This window comes from Dipodomys merriami, unplaced genomic scaffold, assembly GCF_024711535.1.
Source record: "Dipodomys merriami isolate MVZ:Mamm:240054 unplaced genomic scaffold, mDipMer1.0.p SCAF_35, whole genome shotgun sequence".
NCBI classification, from domain to species: domain Eukaryota; kingdom Metazoa; phylum Chordata; class Mammalia; order Rodentia; family Heteromyidae; genus Dipodomys; species Dipodomys merriami.
In genome coordinates this window covers 12,615,780-12,637,506 of record NW_027205048.1, presented here as the reverse complement: position 1 = coordinate 12,637,506, position 21,727 = coordinate 12,615,780, and the positions used below count along the sequence as shown (strand labels likewise).

The 21,727-nt window shown below is 52.2% G+C and overlaps 1 protein-coding gene across 1 annotated transcript in view; it reads right to left on the bottom strand.

Moving 5' to 3' along the window:
• Positions 1–871: 871 nt before the first annotated feature.
• The window catches only part of Htra1 (HtrA serine peptidase 1), a 42,917-nt gene continuing 22,061 nt past the window's right edge, over positions 872–21,727 (bottom strand). The window contains exons 4-9 of the mRNA XM_069988221.1: positions 8,511–8,705; positions 7,719–7,751; positions 5,917–6,031; positions 4,373–4,430; positions 2,793–2,888; positions 872–1,589 (exon numbers count right to left, since the gene is read on the bottom strand). Coding sequence (XP_069844322.1) covers positions 1,421–1,589; positions 2,793–2,888; positions 4,373–4,430; positions 5,917–6,031; positions 7,719–7,751; positions 8,511–8,705 — 666 coding nt within the window. The 3' untranslated portion in view covers positions 872–1,420. The remainder of the gene's footprint in view (positions 1,590–2,792; positions 2,889–4,372; positions 4,431–5,916; positions 6,032–7,718; positions 7,752–8,510; positions 8,706–21,727) is intronic.

Genomic DNA, 21,727 nt, shown 5'->3' with positions numbered 1-21,727 from the left:
ACGCAGCCGTTGCTGGAAAGCATCAGCCCCTGTACTGCATTCAGGCCTTTGGCCTTCCACAGCCTCTCCAGCTACAAACTGGACCTTATGGATCTGCGAGCAGAGGAAGAACAAAGCTCTAGGTCAGGACTTCCCTCCCTTGCCAGCTCCCCCTGAGGGCTGACGAGGGCTAGGCAGCCTTTGACCTTTGGCTCTTGCCATCAGCAGCCTCTCTCTTCAGGGACCTAGGCCTGTGCACTCTCAGGCCAACAGGCTGTTTTGTAACAGCCTTCATGGGCCTAGCTTTACAAACTCTTGGAAGGTTTTCTTGGAGAGAGCGGTTCACTAAGCAGAGAAAGCCTGCACTTGGTTGCCTTGTGAGAAGATGCTGACAGATTCCTACTTCCAACTCTTAAAGGCTACAGGTCTATCTAGTTCTTATTTCAAACCAAGGCTGCCCTTCTGTGCCTTCTGAGAATTTAGAATGGGCCTGTCCTGAGGCTCTGTGGTAGACTCCTGACTGGCCACGTGCCTTCTTGGTGGAAGTTCAAGGGAGGGAAGCTCCATCTGTCCTGCTCAGGCCACCGCCCGCCATGCTTGGCCCAGTGCCTGGCACACAGCAGAGGCCCAGAAAAATCTTTGTTGACTGATTGCATGGTACACGGGGTTGACAGACTCCCCTTCGTTTGAAAAGCTCCAGATGCAAGTAGAACTGTCTCCAGGCTTATTCACAAAGCCGGGGTGACCAAGCAGGGTTGTAGAACACCAGCAAATCCCTCGGGGTGATTCTGAAATAACTCACACACAACGTGTTTTTCCTGAGGAGCCCACTGCCATCAGAACCATTTCACCAAGACCGTGAGTGGCTATGAGAAAGAAACACATTCAGAAGCCAAGTATGAAGAAGTACTTTAATAGCTCAAATTCAACGTCATCTTGCTCCCCCGTTCTGAAGAGATTCCTAAAAGAGGCGACTCTGGCCAGCTCAGAAGCCAGGGCTCACCACCCATGGTCTCCACGCGTCCACCTCGTCTGGGTGCTGACTCGGAGGAAATGTCACCAGGGCCAGAACCCTTCTGGTTCCCAGGGGTCTTCCTCTCATCTACGCACCACGTCAACTGCATTAGTCGGATTAAGACGACAGCTCAGTTAAAGGAAGGGACAAGTGTTGACTGTCTACGCAGGAGCGGCCCAAGCTGGCGAGGGCAAGCACGCAGCATACATAGGATACAGAGGCGGAGCTTCTGCCTGCACACCTGCAACGTTACATTTGTTTTGCCTGCAAACTATCAAGAAGGATTCTGTAGGCCAGGGCATTTCCACCGAACCGAGGAGACGGTGGCGCAGAGTCCCAGGTGTCCTCTGCCACCAGCCCAGAGTCCCCACGCATCATCCACTAGACAGTGTTCGAGGGAACATGAAGTCCAGCTCCTGCCTCCACCTAGGGGTCGATTTCTTCTGGAATCACCGTAATCATAATGTCTTCATTGCCCCTGCGGACAACCATGTTGAGGGTATTTTCCTTTTTAATGACGTCACTGACGTCGTTGGCGGAGACCACCGACTGTCCATTGATGCTGATGATGACATCATTTTCCTTGAGACCGCCACTGTAACACAAAGGGAAACATATTGGTAATGTGTTCAGGCCGCCCAAGTGATCGAGAGAGGTGCAGCTTAGAATCAAATTGCCCAGTACAAAGGGGTCCAGGATTCAGAGATGGTGTGGATTCAGCAAAGAGTGACTGATGCCATCGGTGGGTGGCGCTTTCTTTGGAGGTATTTTTAGGCCACATCCTCAAGTACATCCATTACAGATGTGCCTGTGGCATGTGTATGATCTTAGGACAGACCGACTCCAGATGGGGGTGCAGAATCATGTGGTACAACCTGCCATGTTACTGTGACTGAGGCCAATTTGCTTGTGATAGACACTGTGACTCAAAGAGCAAGTCTTCCAAGAGTAGTGGGCCATGTCTGTTGTGGCTGTGACTTCCCTCCTGTCTGTGACAGGGTCCAGATGTTCTCATGGACCAGCCTGGCCTAACACAGGGAAGACGCAATCTTTTTCCATAAAAGACCAGACAGGAAGTACTTTAGGCTTCATGGGACGTTTGGTCTCTGTCCTTCGCTAGTTCACTGGCACAGCAGCAGCACAAAGCCCAGCAGGGTCTGAAATCGAAGGGGCATGGCTGTGACCTGATGACACGTGTGTGTGCACGGGAAATGTCATTGCTCAGAGTGTTCTTCCGCCACAAAGCGCTCTGGTTACTTTGCGACCTTTGTTCAACCATGTGAAAATGAATTCTCACCCTCTCCATTCTCATCCTGTCAGTCATAGAAGAAGCAGGCCCAGCCAGCTAGCGCCGGCCCCCAAGGTCTCTCTGGATATTACGTTAGGCCTGACGCTAGGCTGAGCCAATCTTTTGATGTTCCTTTGATGGCAGTTGTGTCATTTGCCTGAAAGCAGGTGTGGCCTAACTGCTCACTGACACAGTTAAAGAAGGTTCTGGAAGGAGATATGTCCTGAGGTCATGGGGGTCACTGCTCCATCACCCCATCTCTGCCCCCTGACTTTCCGCAGGGGAAAACCTGCTCTTGCTCGTCTGGTCTGATGGCTCTGAGAAGCAGAAGAGCCCTCAGTCCAGCCGAGGGGAAGACTGGGCCGGAAGGAGGGGAACACAATATCCAGCCACAGTTTTCAAAGGTGAACATGAGTCCCCAGGCCAGTATAAAAAGAACATGCTCCCTCCCCTGCCCGTGACACTAGAAGCCACGTGAACACTGGCAAAAGAGAAGATACTCTCACTCACTCTTCTGCCGGGGTGTCGGGAATGACTTCGATGATATACGCCCCAGAGAGCACATCTGGGAAGTCTCGGTGGCGGTCCTTCAGCTCTTTGGCCTTGCTGCTCAGGAGGAAACGCCCTCGTGTTAATACTAGGCACCCACAGGCTTTCCTCCGCCAGCACTGAGCCCCAGCCAGATCCCGCCTCGTCTCTAATCCCGTGCAAAAATTCCTCTGAGTTCAGATTCTATTTTGTTACCACCCACCTGAGTCAAAGGACCACTTCTCAACAGTGGGGAAGGACTTCCATTGCTACTATGATCATTACTACTATTTATTAATCAGTTAATAGCGTTAAACATCAAAAGAGCAAGACAGTCTTGATGTGTGGTCCAGTCTACAGATTCTGCTAGCTGATGTCTGGTCCCGACTGACACCTGCTAGCTGGGTAGCCTTGGGCAGTGGCTTCACTTTTCTGCACCTTTTTTTTCCTTTGCAGAAAATAGAGTTAGCCATAGTGATCTATGACAGGGCCATTGTGAGGATCAGATGAGGTCATCAAGGAAGGCCCCTTCCCAGTGCCTGGCACAGAGCAAGTACAGGACAGCCCGTGCAGCTGGCGATCACAGCAGCCCTCACCCACCCGAGCTGGCTGCCCGGCACATGCACCTGCACCGCTGCCCACACCCTGCAGGGAAGGCCCAGGCACTTCGGAGGTCATCAGCCAGGAAGCAGAGCAGGGACTGACCCCACAGTCGCTGTTCTGTCCCTACACCTCCATCTCTCCTGGTTCCAGACAAACAGGGGGTGTCACGTTAGTCTTGGCAAATCACCTCCTAGGATGCTAAGAATGATTCTCTCTACATATGCATCAAACTGTCTCAATATTTTGACAATTGCCTTAAAATTATAATAATTCATATAATAATGTATCTGTGAGTATACTCCACTCTTTACTTCCTGGACTACAACTGTCTTAGCCATGCCAGATGAGTCTACTCTGAGCCTCACTGTCAATTCCCCCCCGCCCCCCGTCCCTCTGTTTTCCCTCTAGGTCTCTGCTCTAGTCCATCATGAGCCTGGCAACCCCAGGTGGCAACTTCGACAGCTTTGGAAAACAAGCCCATCCATCATCTGTGGCTGCCGTGCCAGCAGGCCTGCCCTGGCATTCCTGCAGCCACCTCCCACGGCTCAGAGTGAACGGGAGGTGCCGGGCTCTCCTGGAATGCGGTTTCCTCAGGGGAGTGGGGAGAGGGAGACCGGAGTGAGCAGAACGAGCCGCCCCTGTGCCACTGAGGCCTGCCTTCAAAGAAAAAAAGCAGACACTTCTGGATCAGGGGAAGGAGGAGGAGGAAGAAGAAGGAAGAAAGAAGAGAAAGGGGCCCAGGCTTAGGCCTCTCTTCTTCCCCAGGGAGTGTTCGTTTTAGCAGGTGCTGAACTATCTGATGGCAGTGGGCAGTCATCTTTCAGGGGTACAGGTGATGATCTTGTGAGATTCAGAATTACTTAAGTGCCAAGCACATGCGCGCACACGCGCGCGCACATACGCACATGCGCGCACGCGCGCGCACACACACACACACACACACACACACGTTAACCCACCTGGATGTGAGCGACATCATTCGGATACCAATGTACTTCTTCTTGGTGATGGCTTTTCCTGGTAAAAGAACAAGGGACAGGTCAGCCCAGTGGGCAGGATGGGGAGGGGGGGAAGGTGGAGCAGGGGGGGGGACCCGGGAGCAGGCAGTCCAGTGCCTCAGGGTGCAGTGTTGAGGTCATGTCTGGGCTGGCTGCGGTTCAGTCCTGGTCTACAGCCCGGCCTGCTGGGGGACCTGAGGAAAGTCCTATCCTTTCAGCTGAGGAGTGATCAATCCTGGTTCCTCACTGGTTCAGCCCGGCCTCTGATCCTTCCCCAGGCCAGCTCTACTCCCCACAGATGCCAGAATGGGACTGCTTTGCTCTAACTCCACTGCCCACCAGCCTGGCCAGAGCCCCAGCATCTGTCTCTCCTGTGGATGACTGGCAGAGCCCCTTCCTAGCCTCCATCTTCCCCACTGGCCTCTGGGGCGGCCTTTTCCAAAGACATCCCCCACACCACTCACTTCCCTAATCTCATATAGTGAAGGTGCAATCCAGGCCCTGTGTCATGGCCTCCTGCGGGCCGCCCTCCTACCACCCTGTGGAGCCACACTGCTGCTCTGTGGGCCACGCAGGACCCGGCTCACTGGCTGCCCAATCTACTGCTCCTGTCCGTACTGCTCACCCCACCCCTTCTGCTGGCACCTTCTCCTGGACATTTCACAGCTACCATCAGCCCCTCCAGTCACTCCCAGACATCTTCTCTGCCTCCTTTCCTTGGGCGCTTGTTGCCATTGGACATTATCTTACTTATCTGATTGCTGACTGCCAGTCAGCCTCTTCCCAGAACATAAACATCACACCTGCCAGGCCCCAGGCGAAGCTGCCCACTGCCTATAAATTAGTACAATTAAAATAATAAAATAAAGGCTGGGCGCCAGTGGTCTATAATCCTAGCTGTTCAAGAACCTGAGATCTGAGGATTGTGATTCAGAGCCAGTCCAGGCAGACAAATCTGAGAGACTCTTATCTCCAATTAACCAGTAAAAAAGCCAGAACTGGAGGTGTGGCTCAAGTTAAGTGGTAGGATGCTGATCATGAACAAAAGAACTAAGTGAGAGTGTAAGACCGCGAGTTCAAGCCCTAGGTGACTATCAGCACAAAAATAACAAGGTCAAGGACAACTTGTTTGTCTCAAAGCAGACAGGTAAATTAACACTAGCAGAATAAAAGAGCAGCCAAATGGAAATGGTAATTCCCATCTGACCAGGAAAAGGAATTCAGTGTTCAATGAAGAGATAGGCAAAATAACACACTACAGTCATCCAGGCTCATACCTGGTACCTAGTAGATTAAGACCATGTGTAATTTCCATGACCATAGCACAGAACCTGTGGCCTAATGTCAGAGGCTTATCATATACAGATCCTTTCAATTTTTCCTAAGAGCCAGCCTGTGTGTGGTAGAAGCTGCTATCTTTCCCTTCTCTGAGTCCCCAAAGGGCAGCTAAGCCTCAGGACGGAACACCTTCTGCAAGCTTCCCAGGTTGTCTGGGTCTTGCTTACCTTTGGCCTGCCGGTCATGAGACTCAGTCAGGAACTTCTTGATCTTGTCAGACGGGATGGCAAAGGAGATGCCCGCAGTCACCTTCAGAGTGTTGATTCCAATCACCTCGCCATCCTGCAAAGCAAAGTGGAAATGGCTTAGTAAATCCAAAAGGGGTACAGGAGTAAATGAAAGAAGTCTTTCAGAAAAGCTTATGGAGATGGAAATGTCAGCTATCTTACTATGTCCTTACAGGCTGCTTGCATACACTGAATTGTTACACTGTACCCCATAATTTTGTACAATTCTACTTATTATTAATTTTTTTTTGTCAGTCAGTGGGCTTGAACTTTGGGCCCAGGCACTATCCCTCAGCTCTTCAGCTCAAGGCTAGAGTTCTACCACATAAGCCACAGCGCCACTTCTGGTTTTCTGAGTGGTTTATTGGAGATAAGAGTTTCATGGACTTTTCTGCCCTGTCTGGCTTTGAACTGCATTCCTCAGATCTCAGCCTCTGGAGTAGCTAGGATTACAGGCGTGAGCCACTGGAGCCTGGCTCATTATAAGGAAGGAAGGAAGGAGGGAGGGAGGGATAAAGTGAGGGAGGGAAGGAGGGAAAGAAAGAAAGAGAAAGAAAAAGAAAGAAAGAAAGAAGGAAAGAAAGAAAGAAAAGAAAAAGAAAGAAAGAAAGATCTGTGGCTATGTCAGAGAACAAAGAGGACTGGCAGAAGGAGGTCCTGGGGTGGCAAGGGGAGGGGCATTGGGGTGTGGGGAGGGGCATCGGGGGGTGGGGAGGGGCATCGGGGGGTGGGGAGGGGCATCGGGGGGTGGGGAGGGGCATCGGGGGGTGGGGAGGGGCATCGGGGGGTGGGGCATCTGGAAGCTCTGCCCCAGAAGGATGGAAAGATCTGGGTGGGAACTGTGACTGCATGTACAGGCAGTTTTGAAATCCGTAGTATTTGCTCCTTTCACAGGGAAATGTCCCCAGAATCTTTGAATCTCAAGATGGCTGTCACCCTTCCTGCCTCTCCCAAGTTCAGTGACCTTGGTGTGACTGCAGCTAGTGAGAGAAACTACCATGGAGCCTGGGCTGAAGGGCTTCACTGCTGGGAACAGGCAGCTCTACCCCAGCAGCTCCCCCAGGTGGAGCAGCCCTGCAGGCCTGGGGGAGAGGGGAGGGGCGGGGACTGGGCACGGCATAGCTGAGCATTCCCATTTCCACTGCTGGGAAAGAAAAGCTGCCACAGTGGCAATTGTCCCTCCTCCCAACAATGCTGAAAGGTTAGTACCTGATGCCCACGGACCCTCACTAGGCTGCCACCCTCACCCTAGGCTTACTACAGAAGGCCTCAAGGCCGTCCTCCATGAATGACCCTCCAGCTGTCCATGGCTCTGAGCTTCCATTTTATGCTTAAGTATTGAGTATTAACTAAGTAAGAGATCTCTGTGAGCGGGTTGAGTCCTCTCACTTGAGTGCCTTCAGGGAGGATTTCTGGCCTTGGCCAAGCCTATGGCTGAGTCACGGCAGCTCCTCCTCCCCTGGCCACCCTGAGGCACTTCGCACAGCTGAGCCTTCAGCACCAGGCTGCTCAGTTTCTGCTGGGAAGGACTGAACTTGTGTGTGTTCGCCCGTAGCCCTGAAACGCAACCACGTCCTCCAGCCTCACTCCTTCCAGAAAAATCTCAGGTTTGGTGAGTGGGTAAAAATGTGCAGAGCTCGCTTTAAGATAGTTATATCACATGCACTGGGCAAGGTTGTATGTAAAAAGAAAGCAAAGCCAAACAGCCAAAATGACGCAACATAGGAACTGAACGGTCTTACCAGGTTCACTAATGGGCCTCCGGAGTTTCCATACTGAAATCAAAGAGACAGAAAGGTTATAACCGTGACGATTTTAGGACATTTAGAAGCTGTCTGAACTACTGCACTCACCCCACAGCCATTTCCTCCTCCTGGAGTGAGGCGGGCTGTCCGCTTACTCCAGGATCCCCCAGTTCAAACCCACACAGCCCACCCGCCTCACCGCGCGCTGGAGTCCCCCACGGCTTGCTCTAGCTCCAGAACTTCACATGCACTGACTATAAAATTTTGGAATAACACCGACAAGAGGTAGCAAGGATTGGGTTTCTTATGCATTAGACAGATGTGAGGAGAAAAGCTTGCTTTCCACAAACACTGATCCTACAGGGAGAAGGCTGAAATGGAAAATCTGTGATGATGGAAAGATTCCATGGTTGGATCGGCACGGAGCACTCAGGGGAGGAGTCACATGGAGTGGTGGAGGCTTGGTGCTCAGACTGGGACCGAGAACTGCGGTCACACGGCAGAGCACCTGCTTCCTGCGGGCCATGGCGCCTGTGTAAAGGGGAGCCCTGACCCAGTGGGCAGGCCAGGAGCGCCTCCCAGGGCAGCCTCTTGGCAAACCCGAGGTGTTAGCTGCGGAAGTGGTGGTGCTTGCTGCCTGAGTGCTGCCAAGCCTGCCTCCTCTGCTTCAGGGGTTCAAAGAGACCCTTAGACAACACTGTGAAGATGGTGATTTGGCCCCCATCCCTAGGCCCAGCTTTCCTGGCATAACCCTGCCAGCGGTGAGGAGGGGCCGGGGAGGGGACTCACGTTGATGATGGCATCTGTCTGGATGTAGTCCATGTCTGAATTCCGGAGCCCAAGCTCTTTGCCGCCTCGCTGCGTGGTGCTCACGATCCCCGTGGTGACTGTGTTTTGGAGGGAAAAGGGGCTTCCGATGGCGACTACAAACTCTCCCGGCCGCAGCTCTGAGGAGCGGCCCAGCAGCAGGACGGGCAGCTTTCCCTGCAAAGACAAGGGATGTGGTGGCGTTTGTTCAGTGTGGACCTAGTGGAAGACCATGCAGTGACTGGACACTTGGAAACACCAAGCCTGGAGAACTGAGCTCAGCTTGGCACCCTTTGCTGGGGCCGGGAAATCCACTATAACCCATATACCATACATGGAAGCCAGCTAACAGGGGGACCAGGCAACAAGGCATGCCAGGAAAGTGACGGAAGCCATTTTGGAGTCTCTAATTATCATGGAGCATAAACCTGCTCAGGGGAAAGGACCGAGGAGGACACTGGGAACTGTGGATCGAGGCCATTGCCTAGAGTGGTCTTACAGAAGGCCTAAGGCAGGATGCTGAGTCCCCACCGGCCTGGGGAGTCATTGGAACCTGCCTCACTTCCCATGCGCACACCTTCCCTGGTTCTGGACGTGAGGAGCCCTGAGGGCAGGGTCTCAGGCCAGCTTCCTCTGTCGCCCTGTACTAAGCACATGGCAGAGCTGGGCAGGCAAAGGGCCGGAGAGAGGGGGCAGCAGCCTCCAGGGCTGGACACCATGCCTGAGCAGTGCCGTCTCTCACATCCTGAGAAGACGTCTGTGACCCGTTCGCCACCTCTGCACGCCTGCGCACTGTTCAGAACAAGATGGAACCGTGGAGCCCGCTCCAGAGTTGTTCCAGTTGAAGGGGAGAAGAGACCTAGAGACTCCCAGTCCATCACGAGGCCTTCGGGCCCTGCTCCCTTCTTCCCACCCATAGCCCAGCAACCTCCTGAGTACTTCAGCTTTGCTCACTGAGTGAGTCCAACGTTTACCAGGCACAGGAAGCCAAGAGCCGGCCCAGGCCTCAGGCTATGGCAACTCAGGAGGCCTCATGTGGGACCACCTTGGAAAAGGAGGCAAAGGGGCAGAGCAGGGATGGGGGAGGGGCGAGTGGGAAGCAGTCCTCACTTCAGCCCCAACTCTGCCAAGAGCAGTGCAGACCACACTGGAGAGCTGAGGTGGTCACTGGGCTCATGCAACAGATAAGGGTAGAAAGCTTCCAGGGCAGGGTGATGGGGACACGGGGTAAGGGCTCACCCCTGAGAATGAGAGCCACAACCCAACTCTCAGCCACAATACAGCATCAGGCCAAAGTACCACCACCACCACCACCCCTCACCCTCCACGTACTCCAGGAACAGGAATTGTCCTGGCTGCCGGCTAAGAAGTCATGTGAGGAATGAGGAGAAGAGTCAGGACCTCCCTGACTGTACGTTTGTGAGGATGAGGAGGAGCTCCCCTTAGCACACAGACACCAAGCCTCCCCACAGAGCCTGGGCCAGGCTGCCGGACTGAGCTCCAGCCTGAGCTTCTAACCAGTCAGGCCCCGCCCACCCGTCTCTCTGCTCTGTTTTGAGAACCAGGTCCCTTGAGAGTCTGAGCAGCTCTCAGAACGCAGTCAGGCTGGTGTGAGCACCAGCTGAGTCCTGCCTGGGTAGCGTACCCAGTGTGTGGTCCGAACAAACTCAATGGGGGTGGTGTTTCTCCATCCATTGTGCTGTCCAAGTCATTGCATGCCACCTTGTAAGACACTGCCCGTGAACCTTCCCCTTTGGGGTCATCTGAGGCCAAAGCTTGTGGCATTCCCTACATAGCCCCATACTCCATGCAGAAAGCTCAGCCTAGCGTGTTTACCCTGGGCCTGGGCCAGCTGCCCCTGCCAAGAATGACCTCAGCCATCACCGCGGGTGGGTGGGAGACCTGCGGCTGGTGCTCACGGCCACTCTGGGGAGGTCTGTCTGTGACAGTGCCATTCCTTTGACTGGCTGGAGGTCCTATCTTTTTCAGGGCTGGCCTTGAGAGTCAGACCAAGGGATGGGACAAAGCATCTACCATAGATCACCCTGGCAGCCAAGGAAGTGGAGTGGTAGGCAGAAGTCACATTCAGACTTGGGCCCAGCCGAGCCTCGGCCACAAAGGAGAAACCATATCTGAAGGTTTGAGGCAGGACTTGCTGTGGATAATTTAATCATTATTTAGACTGTTCCCTTTCCAGCTCACTGCCCCTCCCCCACCTCCTAGGAAGGGAGCCAGACGTGAGCCCCATGTCTCAGAGGCCTTAGATGGCAGAGACCTAAAGATAACTCTGTCCTGAAATTCTGTTCCAAAGTCTGACTCAGGCCCAGCGGCAAAGCTGTGAAGACAGTGGGAGAGAGATGTCCACAAAGGCAGGAGATGGAGGCCTGGGTGGTATCCGCTGCCTCGGGAGAGCCAGGCCTCCGTGGGACACTGCTCATTGCCACCACAGGTCCAGGGCGCTCCGTGGACAAGCCTGGCCCAAGCACAGTGAAGTCACGGATGACCGCATGGGCTTAGACAAAGTGGAGAGCGCTGATGAGAACCCCGAGTATCCCCAGGAAGCAGGCCTCACGGGGGCTCTCGGGGAGTATGGCCACCCGTCATACACGCTCTGGTGAGCAGCACCGCCGTCATGTTCCCCCAACTTGTTTGTTAATTCACTCAGACACGTCATAGATTGTGAAGACAGAACTAAGTGAGGAAACCTCTGGGACGGGGCGCAGAGGGGTGACTTCTCATGTAGACCTGGGCCTAGTGGAAACATAGGAACTTGTTGCCCAAAGACAACAAAGTCCTTTCATAGCGACCTAGGCACTCAGGGCACAGTTTTCTCCATTTTACAGATGGGGAAACAGAGGTTCCAAGATGGAAAGATTTCTCCCAACTGACAAGCAGCCTGGCTAAGTAAAAGAACAGCCCCCCGACTATCTCCTCCCCCTTCTCTCCCCCCCTTCCCTGCCGTCTTGGACCTGCATCCCATCCCATAATGCAGAAGCCTTGACTCCTGGACTCTAATTATAGACAGAAATCCCTGCGAAGGAGTTAGGTGGTGCCAAGATGTCGAGATGTCGGCCAGGCCAGATTTACAGCTCTCCGTGAGGTCAAGTGCCTTTGGGGCGCTGTTGGGCCCCTGCTCCCCACAGGTGTGAGCTGGCTACACCAGCCCCAGGCTCTTCAGCCTGTTCAGATCCAAGTGGGTCTCATTCTCAGCCGCCATCCTCAGGCCAAGGCCGTCTGCTCGGCAGCTATAGCTCCGCTGGCCAAATTCCTGCTCAGTAATTGAGCTTTTAACTCCACTGCTGTCTAGACATATGTACCACAGGGGGTGGGGAAGACATGGGGAAGATAAAACGCACACATGGCTGCAAGGCACAGCCACGTCCCAGCCCGATCTGCAGATGCAGCCTTACACACTGAGGTCCACTCGCATCCTGCCCATGACACCCGGCCTACCGCCATGCCCTGCTCTACCCTGCATCCATCTGCAAGCTGCTCCCCACGCCACCCACATCAAAGCTGTCTCCAGGATCCCAGCAGCAGACACTCTGTCTGAGACTCCCTTTGAAGCCATACCAGCCACAGGCCATCTCGAAAATGAAGACGCCAGCCCCTCTTCCTGACAAACACTTCACACATCTCCCCATCTTGCTGGAGCCTCACAGCTCGCCTAAGAAGTAAACAGGGCAAAAGTCAATCCTCTTGACAGCTGGGAAGGCCCTGGCGGGGGAAAAAAAGGCCTACTGGTCCCATTGCTCATGTCACTCTCCCACTGGGTGGAGGGCTAGCAAGTCATACAAACTGTGAGGCAGAAGAGGAGCTCTGAGGCTCCATACTACAGAGTAGAAGGAGACCTTGGATCCCACCGGGAGGGCCAACAGCTCTTGCTTGGCCACACCCTCCACAGACAAGAGACCTTCAACAGTAACTCCTTCACTGGTGGTTGTCACGGCCCTACTCATAAACTAGTGGAAACCAGGAACTTGGAATTCCAGCAGAAAAGAGGTGTCTAGGAGAAGGTAAGCAATTACCCCAGCAGCAGGAGACCCCATGATACTAACTGGTGTCATCAAACTCAGTAAAAGCAGCTGAGAGAAACTGAGATCTGCTACTACCCAAGCTGGTGTACAGCTTCCCGGGGAGCTGAGTCAGGTGACCGCCACATCATCTCAGCTTTGACAATTAGGGTTCTTTCCAGAACAACTGGCTGTTTCCCAAAATCTATGAGCTGACAGTAGTGTAATGGGTAAGATCAAAAAGGCACAGGGGTGGGGGGGGGCCTTAATAAATCCCTTTGCATACAACCCCTCATGGGGTCAGATGACTCCCAACAAAGCACCCAGAGAAAAAGTGGTGTCTGGAATTCTCCAGATAGTAGTTGGCTGGTCACTGCCGAGAGAAACACAAAAAGCCACACGCCATCACTAGTTGTGCTTCAGCTAACAGCTCATTTTGTTGCAACCTCATTTTTGGATGCTTGGGGAGAAGAGCAATAAAACAGACCAATAGAGCCAAAATTAAGGAAAAGCTGGCAACTTGTTTTTAATCTAATGAGCCAAGTCAGTCGCTTCTTTGTCTCCTTTGAAAGGTACAAAGTACTCCTCAGTTACAAATATATATATTTTTTTTCACTGCTGAATCTGCAGAATCTACTGTATCTGCCAGCTGCCCAGCACACACGTGTTTAATAGCTGGGGCTTCCAGGCTGGCCCCGTGTTGGCTGAAGTTTGCTTCAAAGGCTTATGTTGCAGCCACTGGCTGCAACTCAACTTAGTGATTCAATGTGCCTTCTGGAAACAGTTATGCTAACCTTTCATTTTCCTTTAAAAAAATGCAGTGGAAGAAATGGTGTGTCCCCCAGACCCACCATGGAACCCATGTGCCTCCTACGAAAACCAGACTGGAGGTGGAAGAATCCCTGGGGGCATGCCAGCCTCTAAGGACTCCCTTGAGTGGAGAGAGTGCTCTAGCCTGGCCAAGGAGGGATGGAGAACACGCACGGGTGAGGGCAGCGGACAGGTGGAGGGAGACCATGGTCAGTGAATCAATGCTTCACTGAGATCCAGTTATAGCATCCATCGATAGGACCCAAGTGCAAAATAAAATAAAACTTTTTTTTTCTTCTACACTAAGCCTATCCTGATTTTTTTTGCTAGTGTTGTCATGGTCCTTTGAGAATGAAGATTGTATTCCCAGAGCAGCAAGCACAGACTTTTGGTTTTTATTTTTTTGTCGGTCATGGGGTTTCAACTCTGGAACTGGGCCCTGTCCCTGAGCTCTTCAGCTTAAGGCGAGTGCTCTACCACTTGAACCACAGCACCAATTCTGGTTTTCTGGTGGTTAATTGGAGATAAGAGTCTCATGGACTTTCCTGTCTGGACTGGTTTTAAACCGTGATCTTCAGATCCCAGCCTCCTGAGTAGTTAGGATGACAGGCGTGAGCCACCGGCGCCTGGCTAAGCACAGACTCTTGATTGCCTTGACAATCCAATGCTCCACCAGCAGCTTCAGAACCCAAGCCCAGTGCACCCAGGGCCCACCACCCTGACTCACAGACAATGGGTCCCGAAGGCATGTCCATAGTAGTTCCTTAGATCTGAGTGGGAGAAACTTGCCACAGCCCAGACACCTACAGAGCACTCTGTGGCCTTGTCACCCAGGCTCTGCACCACACACTGCCCTGAGATGCTGTGAGGTGTGACACAACCCCAAACCAACCCGTGCCCACACTTGTAGGGATGATTGACAGTCACTGCCCAGACACAGAAGAAAAGATCGGGCAAGGCCAGGAGTCTATGGAGGCCGGTGAGAGGGAAGGGCAGGAGCCATCCTGGGGAAAGAAAAGAAGGAACTGTGCCCAAGCCAAGGCGCCACGCTGTCTGAGCACACCCCATCACCTCATTGGATGATTACGACACGACTCAAATTCAAAGATAAAATTAGCACGGTGACCTCAGAGTATGGGACCTTTCTGAAGACCAGAGCTAGTAACTAGGCAAGTCAGACTCCTATAAAGCCACCTGCCAGGGGAGTAGATAAGTGAACCTTGAGTGAGATGCTGGGGGGGGGGGGGAGGTCTGGATTAGAGAGGAAGATCATTGGTGATGAGAAGGTCAAGAGGATGACCTTGAAAATGAGCTGATACAGCTGTAGTAATTGCACAGGTAAAACCAGGCCAGGAGGCCAGAACAGGAAAGCTGTGCTAACATGATCACTAAGGCCACTCACACGTCCAGGTGAGGAGAAGGGCGTCCCCAGCTGGTGTGTCATTACTAATATCCGCCAATGGGGCAGAAAAGCAGGGTGATGGGCAAATGGGGAACCAAAGAAGTGAGAGATCAAAGGCAAACACACAGGATGGCTGTGCGAAAGAAGAGAAAGAATGCAAAAGCAAATGCGGAGATCGCCTTTTTCCTCTCTGTTTATGAACGCCCATAATATTTAGTCTCCTTTACGATAGATCACGAAATGTTTGCCATTCCAAATATCCTCCTACTCTTGTTTAGACCACAAAATGTCAACAGCTGTATATGGGAGCCAAGCAGCCAGTGGCTGTCTAGGTTCTGTGGCATCCAGAAGAGGAAAAACACAGTCAAGTCCCACTTGTCTTCAGCCCCTTTGATCCATTCCCTTTTGTCCACTGACCTCAGCTGCCAATGCTACCGCCGCTACAGGGCCAAAGCCATGGCAGATGCACTATCTAGATCTATAAAAATCAATTAAATGGAAGAAGTAGGAAGGCAGATCTGTCAAATAAACCATCAAGGGACTGGAGGCAGGGCTTGAGTTCTGAAGCATTTGCCTAGTAAGAGTAAGGCCCTATGTTCAAACCCCTCCCCCGCCCCCACCAACAAAAACTTCCCTTGGGATCTTAAAAGCGAGTGACACTTCCGTTGCCGAGAGTTTTTGGCATTTCAGTCAGGGTAAGTGTCCAGGGATCTCTGAGTCCAGCCCCTCCACCATCTGCCCAGCTGAGCTATAGGTGCTCTGGCTCTTCAGTAGTCAGGACCGCTTAAGAGCCTGTGTGGGCCCTGGATGCCGGGAAGTCGCTCAGGATCTACCATTCTTTTAAAAAGGTTTGAAAAGATGCTTAACCATTCTATATACTTAACTTGAGATGGCCAGTGACAAAGATCATATTACAATTACATAAAACAGAGACATAACAATGACATAAAACAGAGACAGAGGGAGGGGCCGATGCCCCTCTGTGAGCTGCTTGGCCGACAAATGGGGGAATACCACATATTTGAAATGTTACTGCTATCAAGTTCTGGTATCTTATGTAACAAAACTAAATTGTTGATTGGCATGCTTCATAGAGTAATCAGTCCTCAATTCACCACAAGGTCTTACTTCTCCCTTGCCACAGAAAGAGGTCTGGATAGTTTTAGGAAAGCAGCAGTGGGAAATTCCACCCTCCTGCCAAGACGGTGAAAGGCCACCAGATGATTGTCAGACTCTCATGAAACTGACTTCATAAGACTCTGGAGCTTCTCAGAGTATAAGAAGGAATCTCAAAGATTCAAGGTCAGTGAAAAAAAAAACATAGATGACATACAGAGAAATCAGCTAAGCACAAATGTGAGCTTGTACTCTGGAAGGCTAGCATAAATGCACTAGAAATAAGTTTCCCCTTAAATGAAGAGGACAGAAGACAATCTCAGTGGGGCACCTACAAATCTAAGATCTAGATTCTTCAGGCTTGGCAGAGAAGGGAAACCAGTCATTCCCCCATCCTCTCCTCACCACCTCCATGGCTGGCCCTGTCTGCCCATCTCAGCTGGAGCTCACTTCGTCAGATTCATTCCCCTGCCTCCACCTTCTTCAAAGGCTTCTCCTCAGCTTCCTACCTCCCCTTTTCTTTGTCTCCTTCACTGTAATTGTTCCCATATTTTTCCCATTCCACTTTCCTTCTATTCTAAATCTTAAACTCCATGGCTTTTGCTCATTGTCAGTACATTGTCAGCACCTAATAGTATTTGGCTAAGGCAGATGCTCAGTAAGAATGCATAAAATCAGTAAACGAATAGGGAACAACTGAAATGGATGAGTCAAACACCTTAAAAGATCCAGAAAGATCTTCAAGTTGGATCAGAATGGAAACATCTTGGAATTCTGGTAAACTTCTTTCTACCAACATCACAGAGAAGTGGATAAACATAAGGACTCCCTCTGCAGAATCTGGCAGGGCCATAGCTTCATCTTCCAGAAAAAAAAAGGCAAACCCTTCTGACACAAAGGGTAAACAAAACCCACTTCTCACGCTCATTCCCCTTATTACCTTAGTCAAATTTCACCTGGCTCAATCCGCCTGAGCATACTCTCCAGCCACTTCCAGAAACTTTGCGACAAGGTCACTACCTGCCCTGCAGTTGACAAACTAGCTCTGTGAAATACCAGAAAAATTTGTAGGTTCCATAGGCCACACAGTCTCTGTCACAACCATTCAAATTTACTGGGGCAGGAAGGAAACATGACTGGGTTTCAATAAAATTTTAAAACCACCAATGGAGGGCCAGATTTAGGTCACAGGTTAATTCTGTATGCTGTCACACTTTCATGAAACTCTTACATGGACCCCATTATGTCTCCCCCCGAGTGAGGACAGCAGGCATTCCCAATGGGGCATCTACAAATCCACTCCCAGTGACCTGGGAACTGCTTTTATCCAAACCATAAATAATAGTCTTCATGGAATTCTGTAGAAAGTGCCAGAGTGGGGGGAGGGGGGTAAAAGCACTACCATATTAAGAGAAAAAAAAAAAAGAGTCAAAGAATTTCCTTAACAATCAACGAAGTTCTTGAAAAGGGGCCAGAGAACACACAGGGCTCCAGTTCTGAGCTTGAGGAACTGAAAGATTTTCACATGCCAAGAAGAGCTGCGCTCAGAACAAGGCCCCATTTGCCTCTGGGCAGAGGCTGGCAGAACAGAACACAAGCCAGCTCCCACGCCATTCTGGAGTTCTATTCCCTCCTGAAATAGCCATCCCACCTCCCTAAATATGCTCAAAATCAACCCAGTAATAGGAGCCTCAGAATGCCCCAGGTTCTACAACATCCTTAGCAAATGCAGGGGGTACCCACAATTGCTCCATTATGGAGAGAAAAAGAGCACTAAAAGAGACATGCCCAGGCAGGGGGAAAGCATCCAAATGGAAAAACCCAGAGCATGCTGAGAAGTAACAGAGCGCTCGGTGCTGAGCCTGGCTCCTGACACTTGCCTTCTGGGATTGAGTTATCATTCAAGATAGACTATAGAAGATGCTGGGCTGTGTTATCTGAGTTACTTTTGGACAAACATGGGTCTTAGTCAGCACTCTTTCACAATCAGGTTGTCTGAGGAGAACTGCATGAGTCACTAGCCTCACCCACCCCCTCCCTGGCCCCCAGTCCCCGGCCCCCCGAGACCCTCCTCACTCAGATAACTCAGGACAGATCCACCAAGCCTATAGCCAGATTCGGACAGCCAGGCCTTCAGAGGCTTGGATGGCAAAGGCCCAGTCCTGTCACCACTGCCCCACGTGACCCTGCTCTGAACTCCATGATCAAGTGTCAGCCTTCTGAGCTGTCAGCAGGCTCAGCAGTAAGAGAACCCTCAGCAAACAAAGCAGCCCAGCACCAAGAGGCTGCAGTTCAGCCACTTCAAACGGGTCTATGGGAGCTGCTGGGCCCAAGGTGGCCTGGGGCCGGAAGAAAACCACCTCAAGCCTGGAAGGCGATTTCCAAATATTTACCTCATGGCCGCATCAGGGAAAAGCATCCACAGGAGAACCCGCAGCCTCATCAGCACTTTGGAGCACCGGAACTAGCACAGCCCTTGTGTCCACCCAACTCCAGCAGTACAGTGGGCCCGCTCTGCGCTGCCTCTCCTCTCCTCACCTGAAAGCAGAGCAGCCCTGGGCGTTCTCCTCCCGACCCTCCCCTGCAAAGAGCAGCGTGAGCCTGGCTTTCTTCTGAGAAGATGCCCCAAAATGTATGCTTACCTGACAGGTGAGACAAATGTGTCCCTCATGCTTAAGCAGCAGCGGAGATAAAAGCTGAATCAAAACTATAAACGGGTTGGGCACCAATGGTTCACACCTGTATTCCTAGCTACTCAGGAGGCTGAAGTATAAGGATTGCTGTTCAAAGCCAGCCTGGGCATAAAAGGCCCTGAGACTCCTATCTCTAACTACCCAAAAGAGTCTTAAGCGGTGCTGTGGCTCAAGTGGTAGAGTGCTAGCCTTGAGCTGAAGAGTGAGGGACAGCGTCCAGGCCCAGAGTTCAGGCCACACAACCGGCAAAAAAAAAAAAAAAAAAGTAATTAAGAAAGACAATAATTGTGAAAAAGAAATGAAGAGGAAAATGGTATTGGAGTGGGATGGGACAGGCAGTTTATGAGGTTTGGCTACGTACGTTCTGGGGTGCCAAAGAGGGAACCTGAGGTAGGAGGTAACTGCAGCCCCGAAAACTGGGGCAGGGTGAGCGGGCAAGTAAGGTAGGAAGGTTCTGGAAGAAGACACAGGAGAGGACAGTCAAGGCCCTGAAGAGGGACAGCTGTGGAGAAGGGTGGGTACAGAAGGGAGTCCCCTCCCTCCCTTTACTGGGGTGATCTTAGTCAGGAGAACACTGGGAGCTGCATCATGCTTTCATGTCAAAGCCGCAGGCCACCATGGAAAGAATGATAGCTTCAAGAGCAGCTGTAACCCAGGTAACTTCCCCTCCCACCTTCTCCACCACCTCCCGGGGGGCCTGTCCTGGGCTCTGGCCTAAAGAGACCAAGTGGCCTGCTTTTTGTGGGGGCGGGGGTCAGTTGTGGGGCTTGAACTCTGGGACTGGGCACTGTCCCTCAGCTCTTCAGTTCAAGGCAATTCCTCTACCATTTGAGCCACAGAGCCACTTCGGGTTTTCTGGTGGTTTATTGGAGATAAAGAGTTCCATGAACTCTCCTACCTGGGCTGGCTTTGAACCTCGATCCTCAGATCTCAGCTTCCTGAGTAGCTAGGATTACAGGCATGAGCCACCAGCACCAGGATCTACTTTTTCATATCTCTGTTTCTGTCTAAACTGCTCGGGGAAAAGAAAAGAAAAGAAACTGCATGAACAAAACACTGCCATTGGAGGAAAGTTAGAAATATTTTGCACACATGGCCAGTGGCTCACATTAAACACATTTGGAAGTGGTTTGTATCCGCAGCTGAACTCACTTGCCCTCCAAGCTGCTTTCTATTAAGATGTTTACATGTGACATGACTCTACTTCCTGCGCTGCACACACACACACACACACACATACACACACACCCCTCAGGCCCACACTGGCCCCATCTAGGGTCCCCAGTTCCAACCCTAGGACAGGAGCACAGAAGGAGGCTGGCCAGTTTGGAGGGTGAGCCTGTCCGGGACACTCTCCTCCTGCGAGGGGGAGGGGCTAGCAGGCCAGGAGGAGGGGCCTGCTCCCTCAGCTCTCTGGGGTCTCCCCAGGCAGCACACAGAGAGACAAAGCCCAGCAGCTTCAAGTCCCTGCACTGCTAGAGGAGGAGGAAGTGTGAACCCAGTAGCTTCGAAGGCCGAGGCCCGGGCTCGGGCCAGGCCCGCAGCTGCAGCCTCGCTGGCTGGGCTTTCCATAGCAGCATCCAGCTGTGGCTTCCAGTTCCCAGGAGAGCACGTGCTCACCAGCCCGCCACGTGTCCACCCCACACGCTGGCCACGAGGTATGAACCCTGGGGCAGAAGGCCTCATCCAGCTGTCCATGGGAGAAGCAGACCTCCAGGTGAAAGGCTGGCTGCGGCTCCCAGCAAAAGGAGATACAGACAGCAAGGGGACGATGATGATGACAACAGGTGTCCACCCCGCCTTCTATTCCAGGGAGAGAGTCACGCACACTGGGCCCAGGAAGGACAATGGCAGTGAGTCGTGGGGAGATCTGCAACTGAACTCACTGAACTGGGGGGATGGGGCCCAGACTGACAAGCCACCAAGCCAGTCCTGGGGCCTGTGGACACGGCGGGCAGCCACGCTAACATTATCCTTAACTGGCCCTGGGGAGAGGCTGTCGTGGTCTTCCATACCAAGGTGGCGTCGGGAATGATTTTTCTCCTTGGAACCCAATTTCTGTGGACTCTGTCTTCTCTCTGAGTAGGCGCAAGCTAACGCAGATTCCCTTTACACCCACCTGGAGAGCCAGGTCCTGTCAAACAGCCTCATCACAAGCCAGACCCTCTCCCTGCAAAACACTTGTCAAAATGATGGAACAAGGCGGGTGCTGGTGACTCACATCTATAATCCTAGCTACTCAGCAAGCTGAGACCTGAGGATCACAGTTCAAAGCCAGCCCAGGCAGGAGAGTCCATGAGACTCTTCTCTCCAGTTAAATACCCAAAACGCTGGAAGTGGAGCTGTAGCTCAGGTGGTGGTAGAGCTGGTGCTCCAACTTGAACGAAAAAAAGCTAAGGGAGGCGCCAAGTTCAATCCCTAGCCCAGGAAAAGAAAACGAGGAGAGGAGAAGGGAGGGGAGGGGAGGGGAGGAGAGGAGAGGAAAAGGAAGTGAAGGGAGGGGAGGCAAGGAGAGTTGAGGGGAGGAGAAGAGAGGGAAGGGGAGGGGAGGAAAGAGAGAGAGAGAGGGCTGGGAAGTTGGCTCAGTGATAGAGTGCTTGCCTTGCATGCATGAGGCCCTGGATTCAATTCCTTAGCACCACATAAACAGAAAAAAGCCGGAAGTGGTGCTGTGGCTCAAGTGAGCTGGAGCTGAGGGACAGTGCCCAGGCCCGGAGTTCAAGCCCCATGACTGACCAAAAAAGGGGAGGGGGGGATAGAAAGGGGAGGGAGAGGGGGAGGGGAGAGGAAGGAAGGAAACAGAACAAAGAAAAGGCTGGAAGATGTGCTTTTTTCCCTCCCTACTCCAATCAGCAAAAAAAAAAAAGAAAAAAGGAAAGGAAAGAAAAGCAGTTTGGTGAATGGAAAGCAGGCTTTGTGTGAGTGTCTGTTGCAATTTAATATCCTTTCCTTTCCGATTCCACTCTGAACAGCCACATCAGCTCAATTTCCAGTTTCCAGCTCCTTTGTGTGGGGCTGGCAACACATGTCCAACAGCATGCTGCTGGCAAGCGCTCCACTCCCGGGGAGCGCGCGAGCAGCTCCAAACCTCTGCACCCCTCATCCGCTGGGATCTTCCACTCCGTGCCGGGACACGCCAGGGCAACACAGGCTCCCAATGGGAAA